The sequence below is a fragment of the Phodopus roborovskii genome, unplaced genomic scaffold (genome assembly GCF_943737965.1).
Source record: "Phodopus roborovskii unplaced genomic scaffold, PHOROB, whole genome shotgun sequence".
NCBI lineage: Eukaryota > Metazoa > Chordata > Mammalia > Rodentia > Cricetidae > Phodopus > Phodopus roborovskii.
The window spans coordinates 6,337,152-6,364,574 of NW_026126415.1; the positions used below are offsets into that span (position 1 = coordinate 6,337,152).

General features: G+C 41.4%; 1 protein-coding gene across 4 annotated transcripts in view; it reads right to left on the minus strand.

The window, feature by feature from the left end:
* The window catches only part of Znf131 (zinc finger protein 131), a 29,078-nt gene extending 3,331 nt beyond the window's left edge, over window positions 1–25,747 (minus strand). Inside the window, exons 1-5 of one of the 4 annotated variants that reach the window (XM_051183104.1) lie at window positions 25,642–25,747; window positions 25,035–25,173; window positions 23,415–23,516; window positions 15,359–15,503; window positions 6,625–7,307 (exon numbers count right to left, since the gene is read on the minus strand). In XM_051183104.1, coding sequence (XP_051039061.1) covers window positions 6,625–7,307; window positions 15,359–15,503; window positions 23,415–23,516; window positions 25,035–25,158 — 1,054 coding nt within the window. In that variant the 5' untranslated portion in view covers window positions 25,159–25,173; window positions 25,642–25,747. Of the gene's footprint in view, window positions 1–6,624; window positions 7,308–9,202; window positions 9,291–15,358; window positions 15,504–23,414; window positions 23,517–25,034; window positions 25,614–25,641 lie in introns of those variants that run through there. The other 3 variants (XM_051183105.1, XM_051183106.1, XM_051183107.1) reach the window with 3 other exon arrangements.
* Between the last annotated feature and the right edge of the window lie 1,676 nt (window positions 25,748–27,423).

A 27,423-nucleotide genomic window follows, 5' to 3' on the forward strand; every position in this document is an offset into this window, starting at 1 on the left:
GTTGGAATTAAACTTAAACCTTCTGACTCAGGCTTCCAAGTGCTACAGCTACAGGTGTGACTTAATTAACACATTCACAATTCATAATGCACATGTTTTCCTTTGATAAAAACCAAGCTCTGTTTTATGGAAATATAGAACCATCCTTTCCCTAAGCACCTCTTTTTTTCCTCTTTGTACTAACTGTGTACCATATCATACTTTTGATGACAATAAAAGAAAAAAGGACAGGGATGCACAGATCCATAATCTCAGCACTGAGGAGAGGCAGAGGCAGAAGATTCTGACAGCAAAATGCTGTCTCAAAAAGCAAAACTCATTGAAGCATGGTGATGAATGCGCTTTAATCCTAGCACCAGGGAAACTGAGATGGAAGTTCTAGGCCAATAAAGGCTAGACAGTGAGACTCTGTCTCTAACAAAACTAAAAGCAAAGTAATAAGCTGATGCTCTGAACACTTTCATGAAAATAAACTCAAAGCACTGGAGACTGAAAAGGAGAGAGCTAACAGGGCAATTCTGCCTGGCACAGAATGATCTAAGGAAAGTTGAATTCACTAAAGTACAGCACTGAAGAGTAGATGAGTTAGGAGGGAGTAACTAACGATGAATCCCAAATCTCCGGCTTAGCATGCCACCTCATATCAAGAATGCAGGACTTCAAATGAAGTTTGTAGTGGAGATGCAGGGAAAGATCATGAATTTATTAGTTTGTTTGCAAAGTAGCACAAAGCCCTGGGTTTAATCCTTAGTATCACATAAACTGAGTGTGATGGTACACAGCTGTATCTCAGTACTAGAGAGGTGGTGATCATCCTGGACAATATATTTATTGAATTCAAGGCCACCTGAGCTACACGGAACTGTGTCCCAAAAAAATAAACGAGAGACTAGAGAGATGGTTCAGCAGCTGCTCTTCCAGAGGACCTAAGTTTGATTCCCAGCACACACAAGACAACTCACAACCATCTATTAATTCTAGCTCCAGGAGATGCCTTCTAGCCTGTGTGTGCAGACTTACATATAAGCAAGCACCCAAATATATTTAAAGAGGGGAGGGGGGCCACTAAATTTTATTTATTTTGTAAGAGGTAGTCAAAGTAGAGATTCCCATGGGATAGTTGTATAGACAATTCTGGAGAATCTCTATATACAGAATGGATTGATATATAGATGAAGTCTTTTTCAGTGGCAATGAATACTTCCAAGATAGATCAAAATTCTCAGCATGTTATACAATTACAAAACCCTGAGTAGGTTCTAAGGAAACCCCAAGTTATGACAGCAGGTAGATGAACTAACAGTGAGTGGAAACAGAACGGTCAAAGGATATCAGGAAAATTATAAAGTGGGACAGTACAGTGGCCCCGGGGCCAGGCTAAACCAGAATGGAGGAGTTAATGACAGACTCAGCACTGAAACCAAAACAGAGTTCTGTCAATAAAGCCTAGATAGAAGTAGGGTTGAGGATATGGCTCAGTGATAGAATGTGTATTTAGCAAGCACAGGGCCCAGGGTTCAATTTCCAGAAACATATAATATACATACATACTCTTAAAGAAAAAGAAGCCGGGCAGTGGTGCTGCATGCCTTTAATCCCAGCTCTAGGGAGGCAGAGGCAGGCGGATCTCTGAGTTCGAGGCCAGCCTGGTGTACAGAGCTTTCCAGGACAGTCTCCAAGGCGGCTATACTGAGAAACCTGTCTTGACCCCCCCCCCCCAAAAAAAAGAGGACTGGAAGAGATCTCTAATCAAAGAGAAATCACCATCTGTTGACCCTCTGTGGGGAAGGAAGATGCAGGGGAAGAGGAAAAAAGGATTAGAATAAAAATGGGCATGGTTCAAGTTAAAAGATTTACCACTGGTCTTTGAAGGAAAAGCAAGCTGATGGGAGGAAAAAGAGCTATGCTAACTAGAGAGTGGAAGGAAGGGAATACACAGCAGGGATGGAGAAGCAATTAGATACATCAGACAAGAAACTGCCACTGAGGCAGCATTTTCTCCAGCACTGTCCACTAACAAGGAAGGATATACAGACTCCAACATGCAATGACTCCAATGTGGAGTCCGGTTTTAAATACAAGTAGGATCCTTCTGCTGTGGGATAATCCTTTTGTACACACAACAGATTTGTTGCTGTGATTGGTTTACTAAAGAAGCCGACTGGCCAATAGCTCAACAGGATAAGGTGAGGCAGGAAAGCCAGAATAGGAAAATGCTGGAAGGGCAAAATCTGGAGTCACTCACTATGAGACAAAGGGTGACTGACACAAGATGGGCATGCCACACTTCGAAAAGGTACCAAGACATGTGGTAAAGCATAGATAAGAAATATCGGTTAATTTAAATGTAAGTTAGATAGTAACAAGCCTGAGCTATTGGACGACATTTATAATTAATATTAATCCTCTGGGTAATTACTTGAGTGGCTACAGGACAGGAAAACTTTGCCTACATCCTTCTATGAAAGAAAAGATATGGCAAGGTTCAGGTCAAGACTGAAATCATAAATAAGATAAGAAACTGACAGGAAGGATGAGCTGAAAGGCTTGGAGGTGGATGGACAAGAATTGTCCAGAGTATGGTGATTCAAAGACAGCATTGCATTTGCAGAGAAAAGATGTCAGAGGCTTCACTACCCCAGTAACAAGGGCATTCTGATGTTACCAAAATACTCAAGCAGACTGACATACTGACATAAGTTCCCAAGTCACATGTTCGTTTCCCAATAAAATAAATACAACTTTTACACAGTTTGCACATGATAAAAAAGCTAGGTAGTACCTAATTAATGTTGTTATGGGAACTCTTTAATTCAAGAAACACTGACAAATATGCTAAACAAAACCATTATTTTTTATTAGTGCATAATTTTAGACTACCAATGAAATCTATAAACATAAACTGTAACAGCCTTTGGGAAAGAATAATGTGAGGGGCTCAGGAAGATGACTCAGTGAAGTGTCAGCAGCGCAAGCATCCACCTACAGGAACCCAGCTGTGCTATAGCACAACTGCCCAGGAGGTTACAGACATGGTACTCGGGTAGACACAGGTAGCTCTCTGGTGCCAGCTAGCTAGTGGATGAACTTCAGGTTCAGTGAGAGATTCTGTCTCAAAAATAAGGTGTGTGTGTGTGTGTGTGTGTGTGTGTGTGTGTGTGTAGGTGGTGGCTCGCACCTTTAATGCCAGCACCAAAGCTACAGAGAGAAACCCCGTCTCCAAAAAACCAAAATAAATAAATAAACTAGTAAATGAATTAATAAAGTGGAGAAATACACCTGAAGTTGACCTCTGGCTTCCACAAACATATACATACTCACTCATGCATGTGCCACATCCATACACTCATGCAGGTACACACACATGCTACAGACACACATGTGCACATATGTTTGCAGAGAGGAAGGGAGGGAAGGTAAGGGAGGAATAAAAAGCATTCTGTTGTTTGTCAAGATTTCTTTAACCTGGTACTTCTGTTCTTAAAAATTAAATTGTATACAACAAGATGGCTCAACACTTGCTGTTAAGACTGATGAATTTGAGTTCAACCCCTGGAACCCACACAGCAGAATGAAAGAACCAACTCCTGAGTTGTTCTTTGATCTCCACTTATGTGGTGGCAAGTGCACAGGTACATATAATACATGGAATAAAAAGCCTTCCAAGGTACTTACATGAGCATGTGTATAACAATATGTGTATGTACCAGGATGCTTACTACATACACTACATCGAGCAAACTCTAGCAAAAACCTTGTGTTTACTTAAGAGTTACAATGACATGCACTAAAATAACATGTAGTCACAGTAAAAGACAATTTAAGCCCTCCTAAGAGTTTCATTTGCAATCCCAGCACTTGGGAGGCTGAGGCAAAAGGATCAGCTGAGCTACTTAATGAGAACTTGCAAAAAGAAAAAAAAAGTGTGAGTCTAAAATGAACCAAACGGCAGAAGCATATGTGCTTATGGTTACTTGATAATGCAAGGAATATGCCCGCAGTTTAGAGGCAAGCATTCTCTACCACGCCCCGCCCCAATAGTAGTGCTAGGTGCTTTGTATGCCCAAACAATGTTCTCCATTATGTTTTCCCTTTGAGCCAGTAGCTAGCTACTTTTAAGAAATCTATCATAACTAGGAAAGAATCACTTTCTACTGCCTGCCCCTCAAGCTATTTGTATTAAACAATTAGTTTAGTAAGTCTGGTAAAAATCTAGAAATAGCCAGATGACTTTTTTGAGAGGGTTTTTCTCTGTGTAGCCTTGGCTGTCCTGGAACGCGGATCAAGCTGGGCTTGAACTAGCAGAAACCTACCTACCTCTGAGTGCATGACCACTGCATGGCTGTTGTTTTTTTTTTTTTTTTTTTTTTTTTTTTAAGATATGTAGACTGTTAGTCTTCAGAGTGCTTCCTCTCTTCTCTATTTGTCATATCTGTGGGATGTGTATACCATTTCCTTAATGCAAAGAAAGGGGCCTCACTATAAAGGGACCCACCATGTTCATCAGACTCGTGGCTGTAAGGAATGATCCAGATTTTCCCATTCTCCTTGGAAAGCAGGGACCAAGTACATCACATCAAGGTTGTTTTTCAAATACAACTGTCAAACATATCAGGTATTCTCTGTCACCTCCTTCTGGCTTATGCCAGTCACATGGTCACTCCAACAGAAAGATCACCCTGTTTCATTCACCTTCAAGTTTCAGAGACCACCAAATCCTTGGCTCCTGCCTATTACTAAACTCTGCCTCTTTTTACTAATGCTGCTGTTAACTAATCTCTCATTCTTCAGATTGCTCCAAAAAATTTCCTCATCCAGAGCCAGGAGGTTTTATCTCACATCAGTCTACTTTGCCAGTCACTGGTCTAAAACAGAAACCCGATTCTTCTGCTTCCACATTTAAGCCTATAAGGGAGGTAAAGTTCAGTTTGCCTCTGTGCTAAACAGACTCTACAGCATATACTCTACAATTTACAACTAGTAAAGCTAATTAAGTTACTTTCTATCTCCGGGCTGGAGAGATGGCTCAGAGGTTAAGAGGTCCTGAGTTCAATTCCCAGCAACCACATCCACATGAGGTGGCTTATAAGCATCTGTAATAAGATCTGGTGATGCAGGACAAACACTGTATACATAATCAATAAACAAATCTTAAAAAAAAAAAGTTATTTGTTACCTCACATTCTTTGAAGAGTTAAAAAAAAAAAAAAAAAAGACACAGAACATAAACGTCTGCAGCCCTATAGCACAGGATGGGAAAGTCCCTCCTCTCCCTGCTCACACTTCTCCGGTATGCAGCCCAGATGGCCTGCTCCAGCAATCTCTTGGTATTCCTTTACTTTGACCCAACTCTACAGGCTCCATCTGTCTACTGGGATGCACACAACTTGCTTTTATGCTTTCCTCTATGACTGTGTTTTCTTTTGCTTGAAAATCTGCTTCCACACTACTTTTCCTCCTGTGAGGCATCATCACTGGGGCTGGATCTTAAGGAATAACACATTTTGTGAGTATGAGTCCTCAATTTCCACTGGTGTACTATAACTGACTTTGAGCAGTGAGAGAAGGAAGAGGAGGAGGGGAAAGAATCAACATCAGGAGCTATCCAAACTCCACTATCAAAGAAAGATTCTAAATGGCATATGTACCTATACTCTATTTCAATAATAATAACACTCCAAATGGCCTTACTACATATAATAACTTGGGCACAACTGTCTAGAAATTCAACTATTAGCAGCTCATGGTAACTGCTTTCTCCACACTCTTATATGGGGTTTAGAGCCTAGCAAAAATTTAAGTCACTGGTAGTAGGGTCCTGTGCTTGACTTAGTAAATCTAGCGAGGAATGCTTGGTGAGTAAAAGGACTTCAAGCACCTCACCTCCACTGGCTGTCCACTAGTCCTGACATATTTGCCATTAAGAGAGGTGAAGACTGACAGACAGAGATGACTATCTTTTCCTGGCTCAAAAATATACTACTGGAAGTGCCTGCTGCATAGACAACAGGACATGAGTGTGTACCTCCAGATATCATGTAAAAAGCCAGGAATGGCAGTGTGGGTATGTAACCCAAGCATTTAGCTAGGTGTGAGGAGTGGGGGCAGATTCTTGAAGCTTCCTGACCAGCCAATTTTGTTGAACTGATTAACTTCAGGTTCAGTGAGACTCTGCTTCCAAAAATAAAGTTGAAAAGAAGAATTATGGAAAGACTCATCCATCTCTGGCTTACACACACACACAGGTGAACATCCGGTATACAAATACATATATGCCCACTCAAACCCACTGAATACAGCACACTCTCTTACGAGATTGCTTATAAATGTCTATCTATGTAACATATTAGCATGGGAAACAAAAAGTCACACTATAATTAGGATTTAATAATTCATGGTACTTAGCAAATAAACTTTTTACAAATTTCTATGAAGAATATAAAAAAGGGCAAGTCATATAAGAGTGGCCATCATCTTCAAGGTAGACACTAGTTTGCATTTAAAGCATCAAATATTTCAAGAAATGAGTATGTATGTGCATACCCTGCTCATCAGGAAACACAGGGGGAAACAGACTTCAAGTGAATGTAGAAAACAATATACTTTAAAGTATTTCCCAATTACCTGTATGTTTTCGAAGGTGTTCTTTAAAGTGTCCAAAGTGGTCAAACTGTTTGTCACAGTACTGGCAAATGTGAATCTTTTTCCCAGTTCTTTGCTTCTTACTCACCCCACCTTCTTCAAGGTGGTAACAGTTTAGGTGCTGTTTCCATGCGCTCTCTCGAAGATACCTTTTATTGCATATGTCACACTTGAAACTCTCAGTGGAGTGTGATTTCATGTGTTCCTTAAAATGGTAAAACAATTTAAACGAACGGTTACATTTCTCACAATGGAACAAGTCCTTCACATGTGACAGCTGAAGTTCCACAATTTCAATACCTTCTACCTGTTTGCTTATGGGGTCAGATGCACAGTCATCTTCACTAATCTGTTCTTTGCTTTCACCTTGGCGGTACTTGCTGGTGATATCTGCCAGGAGTGCTAGTGCGGACTCATCTGAGGAGCCTGTGCTCTGTATGTACTTTATAGACTGCTTAGCAGAAGAAACCTCCTCCAAAGTCTCCATGCTTTCATCCTCTACTTCAATTGTGCCTTCAGCAATCTCCACCTCAATTTCCACAGGCTCTGATTCTGCAGATGGCAACGATTCAGTGATAACATTGGACGTTTCAGCAATCTTTCTTTTTTTTGCCTCATTTTTTCCTGTAGTATTTTCCTCTAATGGAGCTGAGTTTTCTTTGTTCCTGAAATATATATAAAGTTAAGGGTTAAGGAAAAAAAAAAAAACTATAAAAATATCTATAAAATCACAGAAGATGTCTTTGAAAAAAATTAAATTTACATGGAAGGCAGAAAACAAAAATTTGGCAGCCTATATTGATCAATTAAGATTTCCTAAAACAATTAACAATTAACTTAATCCTAACAATTAAGATAATGGTATTGATCAAAATATTAGGTATACAAATGTTAGTGGAATAGAACAAAGTCCAAAAACAAACCATTACTTATGATATTAACTTCTGGAGAAAAAAAAAATTGTTCAGAGTAACCCAATGGAGAAAGACACTCTTCACTCTTTTTTTTAAAAAATGGATCACAGATTAAAATGTGAAAACTAAACTTCTAAAAATCAAGGGGAAAAGTCTTAGCCACAGGCCCACCAACCTCTGTCTCCCCGCTGCCAATCTTTATGTTAAAATACACGAAAGCCTAACAGTGTCGTGACAACAGGGCATCATATGCCCAGGGTGTGCACTTTAAAAATCACTGCAAATCCACCCTGAAACAAGCCCCGAGGCTTGTGTCTGTCATCCTCATCTAGAAAACATGGAGAGGGATGCTCAATCAGAAGCTCCAGAACCTGAAGCACAGGCTTTCAGGAGGATCACCTTAATAGTGACTGAGGTGGTTAGGTGAGCTGAAAACACCAACAGGTAGACAAGAAACATGTAGCTTCTAGGATGCTTGAAACCAAAAGCAAATGTGCCTTGCATACTGGCAGACCGTCATCATCTCTCTTCAAAGATTTGGGGTTTTAGACTTGAGACCCTAGTCACAGCTACAAGCTACATAAAATTCCTCTTAAAAGAAGCAATTACCATGCTACTGGTCACATATTGGAATTGGTACCCAACCTGTGGAAGCTGGAGTCTTCCAGTCTGAAAGTCCCATTTCGTACTGAGTCAACCAGACTTTGTGACTAATATGGTAAGAAGTGTCCAACAACAAGTATCTTTGGTCAGTCAAGAAGAAATATTTAATTTGACAAAGTGGTTGGCTTTCTGTTACAGATGCTCAGCCTCAACAGCATCTATGAAAGCCAAAACAGACACAGCGGCGATGCTTGATAGGCTGTCCTCATAGTTCTGGCCAACATTCCTCATCATTTATCATGCTATATTTCCACTGACACACAGGCTGTTGCCAGTGGCTTAACTGTTTGGTGAGCTAACCTGAAAGGCATGGTACACCAAGACACCTACTTCCAAAGTCACAATCACAGGGAAGAGTGGTTTCAGAAACTTCCTGAGTTACTCATTTAAATGTCCACGACAAATGAGTGTTCTTTATTAAGACTAACTGCAATCAGTTATTGAAAGCAGCCTATTAAACAAGCAAGCCTGCTTTGCCCAGGCTGCCATCCATATACCAAGAGCCAACATTATGAATGTGTTAATACAGTCATCATCACAAGCTGGTCTTAAAGTAAAAGATGCTCTTTCATATGCAGACTTTCACACCCAATTTCTGCTACCTCCTAAGGGACTGCCTGTCTCCTGTGAAGACATGACATGCCTTCACACAGGATGCTGTTACTTACGATCTGATACTGATCTAGGACCTGTGTGTGGTAGCTTCACCCTAATCATCTTTCGGGTCATTCTTTTTGCTGCTTCAAGGCTCAGAATGTGGTCCATGAACACCGTGTCATGTATTGCTTCCTGAACTAGCTACAGTCTGAAAATGGTGCATCTTTTTTTTTTTTTTTTTAATCACAAAAGCACTATAATAATTGGATAACAAGAAGGTGTTAGCCTCTGATGTTTACTACCTTCCACGAATACTGATATGCAAACTATTACAATAACTTCCTCAAACATTGACTCAAGATAATTTCCCACTCTACTTCCCTCACCTCCTGCTTGTCCAAAAATCTGAGTAAGGCAGGTTGGTCATCGAGTTCAGCTGTCCCCAGAAAGGGGTCCCCTCTTCTCAGTTGCTTCCTGAGTAATGAAGACGACAAAAAGGATGGGAAGCATATGTAAGCCTAATCAGAAAATTTAGGACTCTGCTCTGAAAATATTCTTTGACATTATTTTTCCCCAATAGCAACTCTGGGGCAATAAAGTAGGTATCTCTCTCAAATATGGGCTTAAATGATTCAAGCTTAATTCTAGTTTAGTCATCTGGGTTCTTACTAGAACACCACCAAATAAGAATAAAAACCACTGACCAAGCAGCTCATTTATAATGGAACACATGAGGCCAAGTGGGAAACAATGGGTCTGTAAATTTTGTAAAAATGCTCTTGAAACAAACACATCATATGCAAGTTCTGGGCAGGAGTAGATGACTAATGACTAGAAAAGAGTTACAGTTGCTATACTAAGACATTGATATGGGGTGGGGAGGGGTTGAGGGAAAACAGCAATCCCAGGGCCGGGAGACAGTACTTTACATCCCAGGACGTTTATGGGAGGGAGAAACATTAAACCTTTCAGAGCCACTCAGTTGCTATTCAAGTGTCTGAGACTGAACTGACTTGACTGCCTTTCAGACAGCCCTCCACAAACTACAGCTACTAACAGGCAATGGCAACCTGTGTCCCTAGTAAAGTAGGCCTTAAATCTATATCTGCAAGTACAAGGTTTACTCAAATTCTCTTAATAGTCTTAAATAAGCCAATATGAGAAAAACTGAATGGATTAAGTCAGTCCTTACTAGTAGATTATTGGAGTGACTAATGATAAAGAAGTAATGAGAAGAATTACCAGAAGCCTAGATAACATAGAAACAAGACTACTGCTGGGAAACTTTTCATGGATCTCTCATGCACAGACAGCCCTTTATCTGTTTGCAAGGATATTTGTATATGTAACAGCTTAAAAACAAAGTTTGCCCTGTTTCCGAGTGTAAGATAAAGATAATGTCTACCCCCGTTATCAATGAATTTCAAAACTGATGACATTAGGTAAGTTTGTACTTACCATATATGCATATATAATTCTAGAAAATGTTAACGACCTATGGCAACAGTAGACTGGTATGATCATTAAGACTGGATTACAAAATTAAGAAACAGAGTGCCATATTCATTAACTTGATAGTGATAATGGTTTTATGGGTATGTTAAAAACTGCACACTTCAAAAATCTTTAAAAAAAAAATTTTTTTTTTTTTTTTTGTTTTGTTTTGTTTTATATTTTCGAGACAGGGTTTCTGTAGTTTTAGAGGTTGTCCTGGAACTCGCTCTGTAGACCAGGCTGGTCTTGAACTCAGATCTACCTGCCTCTGCCTCCCAGCTGCTGGGAATAAAGGCGTGAGCCACCGAGGCCCAGCTTCACTTAAATTTTTTATAACATGTATTCATGTCATTTTGTGTGAGTATTTTGCCTACATGTATGTATGTATACCGCATGCATGCAAGAGTGTCTGCAGAGATCACAAGGGGTAAGCATCTCCTGGAATGTTGTTCCTAGAATGAAAGGGGTGGTCATGAACTCTCACATAGGTTATGGGAACTGAACCCAGGTTCTCTGCAAGAGCAAGTGCTCTTAATCACTGAGCCATTTCTCCAGTTCCTAAGTCTTTACATTTTTTATTTTATGTGTTGACTACATTAATGTCTACCTTGTACCCAAAGAAACCAGAAAAGGGCATCAAATACACTAGAAAGTAGAGTCACAAGTGAGTGAGTCTCCATGTAGATGCCAGGACTCAAACCTGGGCCCTATAGAAAAACACTCAGTGCGCTTGATGCGCTTAACTACTTAGCCCCTTCAAACTACATACTTTAAATATGGTTTAATATTTACAAAACTAGCACATGTCTACCAGATTAAGCCTTTTTAAAACTGTAAACACGGAGCTGATAAGATGGTTCCACTGGTTAAGGTGCTTGCTGCCAAGCCTAATGACCTGAGTTCAATCCCCAGGACACACACAATGCAAAGAAATAACCAACTACTCCAATTTATCCTCTGACCTCTGACATTTTTGCTGTGGCACATGCATGCCCACGTATATACACATACAATGAATAAATGAGGTAATTAGAAAGTTTTACAAACATTTAAACCCCAACACACACACACTCTTATCAGAATAAAGGCTCATTAGAAGTTAGTGAACTGTAAAATACATGCAACTTATGTAAACAAAGCTTTATTAAAACAGCCACCTCGTGCATTTACTTATTGCATGAATAGCACAAATAAGGTATTTTTCTTTTTTTTTTTTTTTTTTATGTGAAGCAGATGTTAAATAACTATTTCTCTTTAAAAATGTTTACTGAGCTGGCAAACCATGTGGGGGCAAGTATGCTCCTAATAATATTTTAAAATGTTCACAAAGGTTTTAAAAATAATCCTTAACAATACTCAGTGTACTAGTGAGGATGCAACAAAACTGCAATCTCTTGTGTACTAGCAGAGCCTGTGTCTAAAGGTAAAAGCAAACGCACTAAACTTTAAACGTGTACTGGAATGCTGTGCGGTGGTACACACCTTTAATCCCAGCATTTAGGAGGTGAATCTCTGTGAGTTTGAGGCCAGCCTGGTCTACTCTCACCCAATTCTAGGGCAGCTAAGGCTACAAAGAGAAAATGTTGTCTCAACACACAACACACAAATGTTTACTGAGAAACTTGACATGCTCAGCAGCATTGCTCTAACAGTGAAACACCAGAAAAATAACCCAAAAGGTCATGCTATCATTCACTCTATGAACTACTAAGAAATGAGAATAAATGCAAAGCATCACAACATCAAACCTCTGAAATTCAATACTAAATGAAAAATAGCAAAGACAATGGCCACAGAAACCCATTCATGTGGCATTAATACAGTAAAAACTCAAGCAACTACTATCAGATCAGTGGCTCCCTGGAGGTTTGAGATCAACATAATCATCCAGCCTCCTGGGATGATAAAGATGCTTCTTGATCTTGACTGTGACAATGCAGATTTGCTCAAATCCAAACTCTGGCCAGGTGTGGGGGCACAAACCTTTAATCCCAACGTTCAGGAGGCAGAGGTAAGCAGATCTGAGGCCAGCCTGTCTACACAGGAACTCCAGGACAGCCAAAGCCACAAAGACCCTGACACACACACACATACCAAACCCAACTCTGATCAAAATGGGCAAATGGCTACTATATGTGAATTACAACATCATGAGAGAAGAGTGAAAACCTCCATTGGCAACCGCATTTCCCTACTGAGTTTTAAATAAGCAATGATGCTATTCCAACAATGTAAAATAAAGCCTTAGTGTATAGTTCTCAGTACCATTCATATCTGACACTACATTAAAAAACTAATGCCTTTCCTGGAAATGTTAAAAGGAACACTATATACCTTTGCCTGCAAAATAATAAACATAATACTCATCGATTGTTCCTCTAAGAGGTAAATTTAACGAAAACTAACCTTGATTCTTAAATTGTCTAGTCCATTAAACTTACATGTTTAATGTTTTGTTTTTATAGCACTGGGGACTTGCCTGTCAAATCTATCACCCATGAAGTACACATTTAAGTTACTAATTTATACCCCTCTTCCAGGTGACACTTGTACTATTAATACAATTTTTTTCTGGTTTTTTGAGACAGGGTTTCTGTGGAGCCTTGGCCGTCCTAGAACTGAGAGATCTGAGCGCCACTGCCTCCAGAGTGCTGGGATTTAAGGTATACACTCCCACTACCTGGCTCCATTAATACAATTTTAACAGACCACTTCAGAAGGCTTTAATTATATAACAATGATTTATTTAACATCAATTCATTGTAATCATTTCAGATATTTTAAGTAACAAACTAAAGTTGTGTGGTATCGAATTTAGTTATACTAAGTTACTATAGTGTCTAGTCATTTGTTGAAGAGTGTATTTTGAAGGATGTCAAAACCATTTTATTAAAACAGAAGAAACTAAGTAAACTAAGTACTATTGCTTAATTATGTTCTTTTCAAGTGCAAGTATTTGAGGTAAATGGTAAATTACTCTTAACTAGCATTCTAATGCTCATCTAATTATGAGTATGACCAGGTAAATCCAGATCTCTGACCCAAACAGAAAGGACTGACATACACAGAGTACTACCATGGGACCACTCAGTCCCAGAACCCAGAGTCACATGATGCTGTGCCTCTGTAATCCCAGCACCCCCACTAAGGGGAGATAGGAGACAGAAACAGGAACCCTGCACACTTACAAGCCAGGTGGACTCAAATACAAAGAGCAACAGAGAAAACAAGGTGTTTGGTGGGCAAGTGTTTGAGTAGCTTGTTTAACTAGCTATTGATTTTGTTATGTCAGTTAAGTAGAATATAGTGATTTTTCTTTTAAAAATGTAAGTTTAAAGAGAGACCTTGTCACAACAAGGAGGAGAAAGTGAGCAGCAACTGGAGAGCTGTAGTCTGACCGTCACACCTGCACCCTGAAACAAGCACACGCACCCACAGACCTGTGGTCCACTCTGCTGCCGTCTGGTGCCCAGATGCTACTCATGATTTTCAACAGCAAAAAGCCCCACACAACATTTCTTTCAGAAGGTTCTCAAAAAATTAAACACAAATCTGAAATTGTGCCTCAACACACACCTTTGCTTTACTAATCATTGCTAATCAATTTCAGCTATCTATCTGCCAGAGAGGACTACGCTGGTTTGAACAGGCATCCACCACAAACACTATGTGTTATTTACCAGGTGTCAGGCATCAAGTGGATATGTACCAAGTTCTTTCCAGAAATGTTTAATTGTGAACCATCAAATTAACTAAAAGAAATGTTACTGGGGTCTGGAAAGGTGGCTCAGAAGTTAAGAGCAACAGTTCACAACCATTTATAACTCCAGTCCTCTTCTGGTTGTAAGCACCGCAGGTACATAGTACACAGGCAAACAAGCAAGCAAAACACTCACACACATAAAATTAAAAATTTAAAAAATAAAATGTCACTTATGACAATTATAGTTCAAGTTTTTTTTCTAGATTTACTCCCAATTTCATCTTTTGACTAAACCCTACCAATGAGTTGGATTAAATCATTTTGTTCCTGCAGGAAAGCAACCTATAAAACAGTGATTGTCAACATGCTAATGGTCTATACTAAAAACAAATGTTTTTTTTTTTTTTTTAAATTAATCCTTTAAAAACCAAACCACAGGAGGAAGAGGAAAGCCAAATAATACCAGGAGGTACCACATTTTGAACACTACATTGTCATATGTATTTTACAGGCATTTAATCTCACAATCAATTCTCTGTAGAAAGTCACATTATTATACCATCTGATGGGCTGAGTACTTCATTAAGGCCATAGTGACGGAGCGAGAGTAACCTAGAGCTATGCCAGAGCCCTCAGCCCCTCCTATTTGCTTTGAATGAAGGTGCTGAGTGATTTGTTAATGGTACCCTGTAGTATTTTCTGAATGCCTCTTACTAGAAATTCTGTTTTAATACCAAGGGGTTACTCCTTAGCAATGGGCCTGTTCTCATGCTACAATACCACTGGACACCATTTTTTTCTCCTTTGCAGTGGACATTTTGGAAGTCAGATGGAGATTTAAATCATCTAGAGTATATAACAAGTTTATATAAATATATTTAGATTATAATGGTTCTAATTTGGCCACTGTGGTGGTTTTAATAGGAACCCCATAGGCTCACAGATTTCCTTCCCACCACAGACAATGGACTGAACCTGAGTGTAAGCCAGCCCCAACTAAATGTTTTCCTTTATTAAGAGTTGGCTTGGTCATGAGGTCTGTTCACAGCAATAGAACTTTAACTAAGGCAGCCTACTGACTTATATTAACATTCACAGTATTAATAATCACTCAAATCCAACTAAAGATTTTATGAGGGCCCAGAGACCGCCCTAAAGAGCTGCCTAGACTCTTACTAGATACCAGACATGCTATTGTAACACTAGCTGTGCTTACTTAAGTAACCAATGCAAATGGAAAAATCAATATTCAAAATTGTCTTAGTTCCAGAATGTCCTTGATACAACACACACTACAGTCTTGATGAACAGACTCATTTAGCATTCCTGAAGGAATAACAATTACCGGACTTCAAGGGCTTTAATAGCTTCCAGCATTTGTAGAAACTCTGCTGCTTTCCACACATCATTGGCTTCTTCTTCTCCTTGTATCATTAGTTTTGCTGTATATGTGAACTCAATTAAGTGACGAAAAGCCATTTTACTAACACCTGTAAAAAGTGCACATTATCATTAGTTCATATCAATTCAAACCACATAATGCACAGTAATAAGACAGTACTAGGGGTCTGATTGTCATTTTTAAAAAAAATGTCCACAATCATCATCATCACAATTAATACACTAGTCACATTCTAGCACTACTCACCAAGGTAAGATCTCATGTTCCCCATTGTAGCTCTGATGAGTCCAGTCTAGCCTCCACCCTGAAACCTTTTAAATTTCATTTTACTTTAAATTATGTCTGTGTGAGTGTCTGGGAAAGCCAGAAACAATGGATCCCCTGGAGCTAGCGTTACAAGTAGCTGTGAACCACATGATGGATGAGCTGGGAATTGAACTCAGGTCCTCTGGAAAAGCAACAATATTCTTAATTGCTAAGTCATCTCTCTAATCCCCACCCCTTAACTATGAATTTGACAATTTCAGTTAGTTACATATGTGGACATTTTGTCATTTATCTTTCTCTAACTGGCTAAATTTAACATGTTTTCAAGGTTTACATGTTGCATATGGCAGAATTTTTGAAGGCCTACCAGTATTTTGTCTATGTATAAATATCCTTTATTCATTAGAATATTCAGTGTTTTGATGAACATTTACATCATCTCCACATATTAGCTACTGTGAATGGTACTAAAAAGAATGGAGACATACAATTAAAGAAATTTTCAAATTTATTATTGCGTGTGCATGATAAATGGACATAATGTGCCACACACAGTGTACCTGTGGAGGTCAAAGTAGGTTCTAAGAATTGAACTCAGGCTGGGCATTGGTGGCACAGGCCTTTAATCCCAGCACTGGCGAGGCAGAGGCATATGGATCTCTGGGAGTTCCGAGGCCAGCCTGGTCTACAGAGGGAGTTCCAGAACAGGCTCCAAAGCAATACAGAGAAAGCCTGTCTTGAAAAACAAAACAAAAAAGAAAGAATTGAACTCAGGCTGTCAGTTTTCACACTAACTGCTGTTTACTGAGCCATCGCTGGTCAAGGAGCACAACTTCCTGAAGATCCCGATGCCAATTCTTTTGCATAGATGCTCAGATGTGGAATTACTGGATTTTATGTGTTAACAGCTTGGCCCCAGCTGGTGGCATGTGACTCAGACTGAGAATGAGTGGACTACTAAAGGGGCCTTGGTTATTCTATCCTGCAGACTGTGTGGGTCCATCACCCGCATACCTGACTTTCTCGGCTGTTGGCTTCTAGGAAAATATTTTAGACTCATTCATGGGCAGGATCATTTACATACCAACAAAGTTTTAGCTACATTACATACTAAGGGATCAATACATGCACACTGAATTGATTTTAAAGAAGGGCTGGGAGCTGGAGAGGTGGCTCAGAGGTTAAGAGCACTGATTGCTCTTCCAGAGGTCCCAAGTTCAACTCCCAGCAACCACATGGTGGTTCACATCCATCAATAATGATATCTGGTGCCCTTACACATGCTGGCAGAACACTGTCTGCACAATAAATAAATAAATCTTTAAAAAAAAAAAAAAAAAAAAAAAAAAAAGAAGGGCTGGTTAGAGGAAGGTTTTTCTTGCTCACAAACTGCTATGAGGTGAACACCTGTCTTCCTGCAGGCCTCTGCTGCAACACCTGCTGTGTCAAGATGCTTCATTTACCACAACCTCTGGAACTCAGAGCTGACTCTCCTCCCTTGAAAAGACATTCAACACATATGGTGCTGCTACTTTAAACTTTTGGCATGCTTCCTGTTGTTCACAGTAGCCACACTCATTTCCAACCTTTCTCCCCCCATCTTCTGCTTCCATGATACCCTCTTCACAAACGTGCAGTGATCATGGCTGAGTAATGGTGCAGATGGAAAACTCTTTCATATAGAGGGAATTGTTTTCTTTCTTTAAATTCCCACTCTATAGTTATTATTTTTGGTTTTTCAAGTCAAGAGTTTCTGTGTAGCTTTGGAGCCTGTCCTGGCCTTGAACTCAGAGATCTGCCTGCCTCTGCCTGAGTGCTGGGATTAAAAGTGAGTGCCAACACCATCAGCTCTTACTCTGTGTTTGAGAAGTTTTAAATTTGAGCTGTCCTCTTTCTGCTGCTGTGCTGGAAACCCCAGGCTAGCTGGCCCATCTCTGTTCCCTCACTATTGGAGTGCCAAGGTCACAGATGCTTCCTACTGCCATCTGGTAGGTTCCAGGATCAAATTCAGATCTTCGGGTTCTCCTTACAAGCCTTTTTCACTATCTTTCTAAACTTTTTTTTTTTTTAAAGGCTATATAGCTAGCCTTGAACCTGTGACAACCCTGCTGCTTCAACTTCCAAGTAACAGGATTGACAGGTGCCAACCACAATGCTTGACTAGTTTCCTAATATTTTACCTACAATCTTTACACCTATATTCATAATGGATATTGACTTACCGTTTTATTTTTAAATTATTTATCTTGCTACATCAGAGTCATACTAGTCTCAAGTAAATCTCAAAGTGTTTACTGTATGTACTCAGGAAGCAGAAGTAGGTTCAAGCCCATACTGGTCTACACTGAGAAACCATGTCTCAAAAAAACAAAACAAAATTGAAGTGTTCAATTGTTTTTAGACATTTATTTTATTAATGTGTGTCTATATGTTTATAGACACATAGCTGTCTGCAGAGGCCTAAGGAGGCTATCAGATCCCCCTGGAACTAGAGGCATCGACAAGTAATGAGCCATCTGACATGGGTGCTGGGTATAAAACTCACTAGATTCTCTGAAAGAGCACTTACATGCTTGTCACTGGTGAATTCTCCACCCTCCCAATCTCCTGTCCCCCTTGTTTTGAGTCTAAAGATGGCATGAATCCTTGAAATGTTTGACTGAGTTCACTAGTATAGCCATCTGGTCCTAGACTTTTCTTTGTTCAGAGGTATTTTGATAACTAATGCAATCCCCACAGGAGGTCCTTTATACCGTTTCTTCATGATTTAGTAACGAAACCTTCAGTTATTTCCCACAGGCTCAATTCTGTAACTGTCTGGAAATTTAGTTTATAGAAGTCTCTTCACTGTAACCTAGTGGGGAGAATTAACTTTTGATCTGTACATTCACCTCAGAGTATCTAACAGTTTCCCAAAATACTGGCCCATACAACAAGAATAAATGCTAAAGTTATTTTTGAAACTAAGTGTCCAGTTCAAGTGTGTTGACACAGATCTTTGATTCCAACTCCCAGGAAGCAGGAGGATCTCGTGGGAAGTTAGAGGCCAACATAGTCTAACAGAGCAGTGACATGAGACCCTGTCTCAAAACAAAAACCCTGTTTCTACAAATCCTATTTTTCTTTCAAGCTTTGTGCTTAAATTTAATAACAAAAGGATAATATTTCTGAATAGCCTTACTGATAGGTATTATTGTTTCAGTCTAGCTAAAGCAAAAAGCAATTTAAGAAGGCTATTTAAGCTGGGCATGGTGGCTCACAACCTTTAATCCCAGCACCCGGGAGGCAGAGACAGGCAGATCTGGAGGCCAGTCAGGCCTACAGAGTGAGAGCTAGGACAACAACTATAGTGGGCTGTTATACAGAGAAACCCTGCCTCAGAAAACAAAACACTTGAGTGTAAGAAGGCTATTTAAAGGAGCAAAGAAAAACTTTTAACATATTTCCAGGCCAAGAAATGCTCATCTAAATTACAAACAGTATACAATTGCTAAATCAACATCCTCCACATTACTTTCAGAAGTAGGATTAAGGTGACTCACTGATTTTTTTTCCAATTTAAATACCTTGATTTTATTTATTTATTTTTTTCCCCTGCTACAGATTTGGGCGTGAAAAATGATATGTAGATCAAACCCAGGGCCTTTGTATGGATGGACATGCTAGGAAAGTGTGCTACGTTTTCAGTTTTACAATTTGACTTTCATTAATGGATTTTATCAGACAGGTTTCACTGAACTCTTGTGGGTACTCACATATTGGGTATTTGCTAAACTGGACCTGGTGATGAACATATGTAATCCTAGCATTCAGGTGTTAGACCAACCAGTAAAACTTCATGAAAGAAAGTAAGAGAGAGAAAATGTACTAACTATGTTTGTTAGGATCACTAAGTTATTCTGCTGTACTGAACAGGGATGGAAGGCCCTGGCCATCTATTTGTAGAAAACTCCACATGGTATATGCCGTTTAAAGCTGTCAAGAGGGCTGGAGGGATGACTCAGTTGTTGGAGCACCACTTGCTCTTCTAGAGCACTAATTCAATTACTAGCTCCCCGGCAGCTCACAGCTTCAGGGGATCTAATAACACCCTCTTCTGGATTCTGCAGGCACTGCACACATGTAGCTACCATACACTCAGTAAAATACTCCTACACATAAAACAAATCCTTTTAGACAAAGAAGCTATCAAGCTGGGCAGCACTGGCAAATAACTTTAATCCCAGGACTTGGGAAGCAGAGGTAGTTAGTCCTGTGTGAGTACAAGGTCAGCTTGGTCTACAAAGGGAGTTCCAGGACTGTTACATAGAGGAGCCCTATCTATCAAGAGTGACAACATAATTTGTAATTTGGAACACCGTCCTCTTGGAAAACTGGCCTACAGACTGGCCTACAACACAACCAACACATTCAGAAAGAAAATTGTATCAAAGTTAGAAAAAACTGTTAAAGAGAAACTTAAAAGAGGAACTAGAGTGTTTACCTTTTCCTGTTCCTAATCTGGTTTAATTAGAATCACAGTCCTAAAGGATTCAAGCATGGTTCTCTGATCTCTAGACTCAGACCAGAGGAATGCTATTTATCTTAATATGAGAACATCAGAGTTTGTATGATGGAACCAGCCCAGAACTATCCTAGAAGCAAACCAAACTAATCTGGTATTTTGGGGTTAAAACATTTCTTACCAATCCCTTACTCCTCTCATAGTGGAAATATTCAGAAAAATATTATTTTTTCTAAGAGAATGTTATCTAAGGACAATGTTAAAGAACACTTTAAACCCCAGTCTTCTTTCTCTAGTTTGGATTAAAAAAGGAATTCAAAGAAATCAAAAAAAAAAAAATCAAAACAAAAAACTCATACTGAGAACAACTTTTGGCTGGGTGCTGTGGCACATGCCTTTAATCCTATCAATCACGAGGCCAGCATGGGCTATATAGTGAGTTCAGGACAGCAGGGGCTATATTAGAGATCCTGCCTTAAAAACACAAAACAAAAACTCCATAATTTTTAATGCTGAATAAAAATAGGTCCTTGGCTGTCTTGTCCTTGACATTAGGGATGAAATTTTCTGGACACAAAAGAATTCCAGAAGAGAAATAGAATGATTTGTATTTCAAAAGCAATACATTTAGAAAATTAGTCTCCTTTCTAAATTAGGGACTAGATGTCTTCTGAAGATTGTATATGGCTAAATAAAGTTCAAGTCACAAAGCTGAACTGGTATATAACTGTCTTCAAGAGCAACAAATCTCACTCAAAGCTACAGGCAGGTGGGTGGCCACAGGACATGGCAGCTGTATGTCTAGTCAAAGGTAATTTCATCAAGAAACCCTGGTGGAACACACTGATAACCCCAGCACTCGGGAGGCAAGAGTTCAAGACCAGCGTGGTCTACAAGAGCTAGTTCCATGACAGTGTCCAAAGCCAGGGGAAAAAACCCTGTCTGGAAAATCAAGCAAACAAACAAACAAACAAATCTCATGTTCTACCTATGTGCTCAGGGCTTTCTTTACAGCCAGGTGACCTCGGGAGAAAAATAAAACAATCTCCGAGTTAAGGGTTAAAATGATAATCCATAAACTCATTTTTTAAAAAATCCTAACCTGGGCAAATTACCAAAACAAGTATTTTCCATTTTATTTTCTGCTTGCAATTTAAATATTAAAGGTTTATGTGTACCACACTATAACACAGATCGGAAGTACTGGGAGATTTAAAAAAAAAAAAAAAAACTGCAAAACGATTTAGAAAGGAAAATCCTTTCTCCAGTGCAGATTTCTCAATTAGCAACAAGTATTCTAACCTGGACCAGAGTTTAAAACATCAGGTGTGGGCTGGGCGGTGGTAGTGCACGCCTTTAATCCCAGCACTCAGGAGGCAGAGGCAGGTGGATCTCATAAATTTCAAGAGTTCCAGGACTGACTCCAAAACTACAGAGAAACCGTATGGAAAAACAAACAAAAAACACAAGCAAGCAAAGTTAGATGTGAAAGACAAAGCTCACTGATTTATTAAAGTGCTGTTGTGCAAGCAAGAATAGAGTTCAGTTCTCCAAAAACGATGTGACCTATGTTGTTGCAGCTGTCTGCTTTTAATTAGTGCACTAGACACACCTCTGAGCTAAACTGTGAGACTCTGTCTCAAGGAATAAGGTGGGCAGCCATTGGTGAAGACACTGGAGTGTCTTGGACCTGCACTGAGTTCAGGTACAGGAGTACCCAATACATACACACACACAATTTTCTTGGTAACCTCTGCCTAGTATAGTTGACTCCTATCTGAAACAATAACCATTCCTACCCATATAACAGTCTTTGTAATATTTTACTATTGCTATTATATTTTCAAGTTCTTTAAGAAATGTTGTATTTATACATTCTACAGCTCTTGGGTCTGGCACACTATATAACACAACAGGTAATCAGAATGATAAGCAACTCTACCTATTGTGTGCTTTGGCAACACACCTAATATAGTGATGAGTTTTCTTCGTGATTATGTCAACTAATTATTACAAGCCTATATTATATTAGCCTGCTTTTCAGATGAGAGATATACCTCTGAGACGAAGTAACTTGTTAGCTACTCTTAACATGCCTCAAGCTGATGGATTTGGCTTTGTAGTAAAAACATTGCTATTAGGCGGCTAGATTCTCACTAGCAATCCCTGCATATGTCCAGTACAGCCACCCTTGGTCCACCATAGAAAATAAAATTTTCTTTTGTTTTGTTTTTTGAGACAGGGTTTCTCTGTGTAGCTTTGGAGTCTGTCCTGGGACTCACTCTGTAGACCAGGCTGGCCTCGAACTCAGAGATCCACCTGCCTCTGCCTTTCAAGTGCTGGGATTAGAAACGTGAGCCACCACTGCTGGTCTAATAAAAAAATACTTTACCTGCTGATACATTAACTGAAATATACCAAAACTAAAGAATAGCTGCAACTCTTTTCTTTACTCCCCTAGGTATCAATTTCTTACCAAGAGAAATTTCTAAGCAACCCATTTATAAGGAATATGTACAAAGTAAAAAAAATATGCATGGTGGGACATGGGGTAAGCACTGTGGTAGCAAGAGATAAAAGCATGGAAATTAACAGTACAAACTATCTCTTGCTCACTAGGCAGCCTTGAGCAAGTGAACTTTGGAGCCCGGTTCCCATATGCAAGATGGAAATACCGCCACTCATCAAAAGGTTATACAATACACAAACTTCCACAGCACAATGCTGGAGAGTTGGCCTGCTAAAATTTGGAGAAAAATGTCAATCATTTTGTTTCAAAGTAATATCTATCTGATGATCCCTTTTTTCCTAAAAACATAACCAAATTTCAGCTCAGTTCATCTTTCCTAGTCTTCTCCATAGTATCACAGCCCATTCATTTGCACCCATTAGTAAGTACATCAGTGTTTCTTCTAGTACAGAGGTCTCTCCTGTTAACTTAAAATATCTATTATCCCTAAAGCATAGGTCACTAGAACAAAGACAGTAGTTTCCACTTATGCGTACTTTGAAGACAACAGTGAGCTCAGGTTTCTGCAATGGGTCAGACCCATTTGAAACCAGTATCTACCACTTAATTCAAATGCTTTACCGAAAAAATTCTCAAGTAATAAAGAATAATGTGCCCAGTTTTTTTCTACCACCAACTATCAGTATTTATTTCCTAAGGTGTCTTGCTACATCAACCAATTGTTTTTTACTAAGTACTGTGTGGAAAATGCCACTTACCTTCTATTTCAACCAAAGGTTCTTGAGTAAACTCCTGAAAAAATTTGTAGAAGAACTTACTGCAGGCAGCCAAAACAGCCTTGTGGGCCTTAAAATGGTGTCCTAAGAAAAGGGGGTTAGAGTGGGGGAGAAAAAGAAATCATACATACACTGGCGACAAAAATCAAAGTTAAACTACAAAAATGTATAAAGGAGATCTTCATAATATAAATGCATATCCACACATAGTATTAGGAAAAACCCAAACTACTACTGTCAATTATTTCAGGAAGTTTTTATTTTAATTGGACACAAACCTAAATTTTAAGCTTCAAAGATTTCAGGTTTTCTAAAAGCCAGTTTATGAATGCTTTCTAGCACGTTGTTCCACTCAATTAAGTAACAAAGTCTATTTAACCCTGCTGAAACTGTTAAATATGGGCTACAGTCATGGCTTGGTAGTTAAGAGCACCAGTTTCTCTTTAAGAGGACCCAGGTTCAATTCCCAGCACCCACACCGCAGCTCACAAATGTTTGCAATTACAGTTCCAAGGAACCTTCTTGAACACCAACAAGCACATGGCGAGCACACACAGTCACGTGTGTGGGGCCAGGATAGTCATACACATAAAATAAAAAATATGACAATCCAACATTCAATGGTAGTGGCACAACCTTTAATCCCAGCACTCTGGAGGCAGAAGAATGTCTGGTGAATTCCAGCCCAGCCTAGTCTACACAGAAAGTTCTAGGACAACCAGGACTGTTACACAGAGAAACCCTGTCTGCAGGGGGAAAAAAAAAAAAAAAGTGCAAAGCTAGATGTGTCTGGTATGGGAAATGTTTCAATGTGCCTAACATATTTGTAGGCACAGCACACTTACAAACCCCTATAATAAGGAACAGCTTGTCTTGAAAGCCCATTTCCACTGAATAGAAAAGAACCCCAACTGGGAGCAGGCCTTTAATCCCAGCAGTAGGGAGGCAGAGGCAAGGGGATCTCTGTGAGTTCCCAGCCTGGTCTACAAGAGCTAGTTCAAGGACAGCCTCCAAAGCCACAGCGAAACACTGTCTGGAAAAATCAAAAGAGAGAGAATCCCAACCTGGGTTTGCCTCTACAAGACTGATAAAGATCCCAGTTTATTCTGGAGTCGCCCAAAGGGGGGTGGGTATGAGTAGCCAAGGTCTCTCTTCCTTTCTCTTTCCTTTCCACACCATTATGGAAAACTGGAATGAACATTTCCCAAAGATTCCTGTGCTACACTTCTCATAGCAGCTTGCTAAGAGGAAGCTTATTAACAAAACGTTAAGACAGCCTGCCTCCCTGTCTTCTTTCTTACCAAACATTTTGAGGCATTTTCTCTCCCCTTATCTTTACGCCCAAGTGTGTAATGAGAAAACTTGAACAGGGTGGCAAGAAGTTAAAATGCGATGCGCATCAGACTAGATTAAAATTAAGACTGGCCAACCAGCTTTCTGCAGCATGGTCTACGTGAGCAACACTGACAACCGCCCTCCCGGTTCCAATGCAAACCCTCCACAGACTTTGGAAGAGAGCCCGGAGAGGGTGGGTAAAAAAAAGGCGGGCAGTGAGAGGGAACGAAAGCTCCAACATTCTCCTCTGCCCACTACCCTACCCACCGTCGACAATCAGGGTGATGTCCGTGAACCGGTCCTGCTCCCGTTGTTCATTCAACCGGTCCAAGATCATTTTATGATGTTCAGGAAACTCCTGAAGGCATTCCATCGTTTCTTCAGCCTCCATGGCCGTCGGGGTGCTCTACAAAAGAGGAGCATGATAATGTACACCCATGAGCTCGGGCTGACACGAAAACCCCTACAGCAGAAAACAAAACAAAACCCAGGAACGGGGGGAGAAGGGGGAGGGGGAGGCCGAGAGCAAGGCTGGGCAAGAAGAAAGGCGAGCCGAGCGGCCGCCGCGCGTCGCGGGCCGGAGCGGCGGCCGCGGGACTCCGAGCCTGACCTAATTGGAGTCTGGAGACGCGAGCGGGAGCGGGGTGGGCACGGTGCCGGAGGCTCCGGGCGCCCAGGAGCGCCAGTCCGGCCGGGGAGGGCACCGAACAGCCTCGGCGACCTCCCAACGGCCCGCCGAGACTTCCGCCCGGCCCGGGCTCCCGCAGCCCCAGCCCCGGTCCGGCCCGCGGCCCACAACGACTCCCGCCCGGGTCGCCTCTCCCTCCGGCGCCCTCCCTCCTCTCCCCCCCGCCCCGACCCGGCCGGCACTCACTCAGGGAAGGAGGAGCGGCCCGGGCCTGCGCGTCACTTTACGTCGACGTGCTGCGTCACCGCGCCGGACGCGGACGTACCGAGAGCGCCAATCCCCGCAACGCCTGGCCACGCCCCCGCCGCCCCGTGGGGAGGGGCGGAGGCCCGGGAGGGATCGGCGCGGCCCTGGCCGCGTGCTCGGGTCCGCTGGGCGCCGCTGCGGCTTCTCTCCCGGGGGAGCCGGGCAGCACCAGGCCAGGCAGACGGTGGCCCTCGAGCGCCCCGCCGTCGCCGCCCGCACTCACGCACGCCCGCCCGCCCGCGCCGGGCTCAGGCGCTGCACTTCCGACCGCGAACTCGGAGAAAATCCGCTCCGCGGCCCCGCCCCGGCCGGCCCGGCCCGCCCCCTCCCCGGAGCCGAGGTGGGCCCCGAGCCTTACCTAGCTGGCGCCGCGCCCGCGTGCCCGCCTTTCCACGCGCTCCCCTCCCGCGGCGCAGCCGGTCCGGTGCCCAGGCCGGACCCCGCCCTCCATCTTCACCCCCGCTGCCCCGGCCTCGCCCGGCAGGAGACCCCGGCCCACGCACTTGCGCCCTGGGCTCGGCGGCGCGAGCACGCTCGGACGCCGGGGGTCCCTTCTCCCCCCCACCCCACCCCCAAAGGCCCGCCCTGCGGCGGTGGCAACACGCGTCTAAAGACTCTGGGACCCGGTCAACTCCTCGTCACGGCTCTGCGCACCCGCCTCCTGGACCCTAAAGAGACTGCAGACTGCCCGTCAGCTGCACGTGGCAGGCTTGCTCGCTCTCGCATTCATTCATCCATCCTAAAAAGGCTGAGGATGATGCTGTAATAGGTGAGGTGCAGTGACCGATAATCTCTCCAAGAGTTGGAGAATGAGGATTAATGGAAAGTCAAACAGCTGTATGCGAGACTGCATGGAATCACTTCAGCAGCTGGCTTGAGTCAGCTGCTGTTTAAGAAACCCAGAAGCGCTGGGGTGGACGAGGCACACTTGCTTCCTGCATTTTAACTCTGAACAGCAGTGAACTGATCGCCCAGTGTTACACACAGGTAGTCTGCAGAGTCCAGGGAAGCTAACAAGAAGGTGCGCGTGCTTTTAGCCAAGCACACACAGCACGTGCGGACTTGGAAGGCAGAGTGTCCCTGCTGCTGGAACAGGCTTCTTAAGTGTTAAAGATGTCAGATTTTCTTAACGTTTTAGGAGAGGAATCCTTGAAAATCCAACAGGAAGAGAGAATGGAGATGAGAGGAATAATTATGAGGGAACATAAGTGGGCATGATGATATCAAAGAATAATTTTGCTGTATGAGCTCCTTTGGGAGGAAAAATCTAGCCTCAGGGATTCGGAAATTGTCAGCGTCCATGCACATTAAAGGCAGAAGTGAATGGAATAACTTGTGAAGAATCAGCAAGAGTGATAGACTAGCGTCTTATAGATTGAACTGGCCCACTGTTGTACTTTTAATATTACGATCATTATTCTCACTTTAAGTTTTTTAGATTTATAGGTACGATTGTTTTCCTTCAGGTGCATAAGTGCACCATGTGTGTGCCTTTTGCCTAGAGGTCAGAAGGTGTGAGGTCTAGATCTGGAGTTGCAAATGGTTGTGAACTACCACATGAGTGCTCGAAAAGGAACTGTAAGAGCAACAAGTGCTCTTAACAGACAGTTCACACTATTTCTTAGAACAAGAAATTACATATGAAAATAGGTTTTGGGGACACTCCAGTTTATAAGTCTGTTTCCCTGTGTATTTGAGTTGGTTAAATGTAAAGCACTGTGT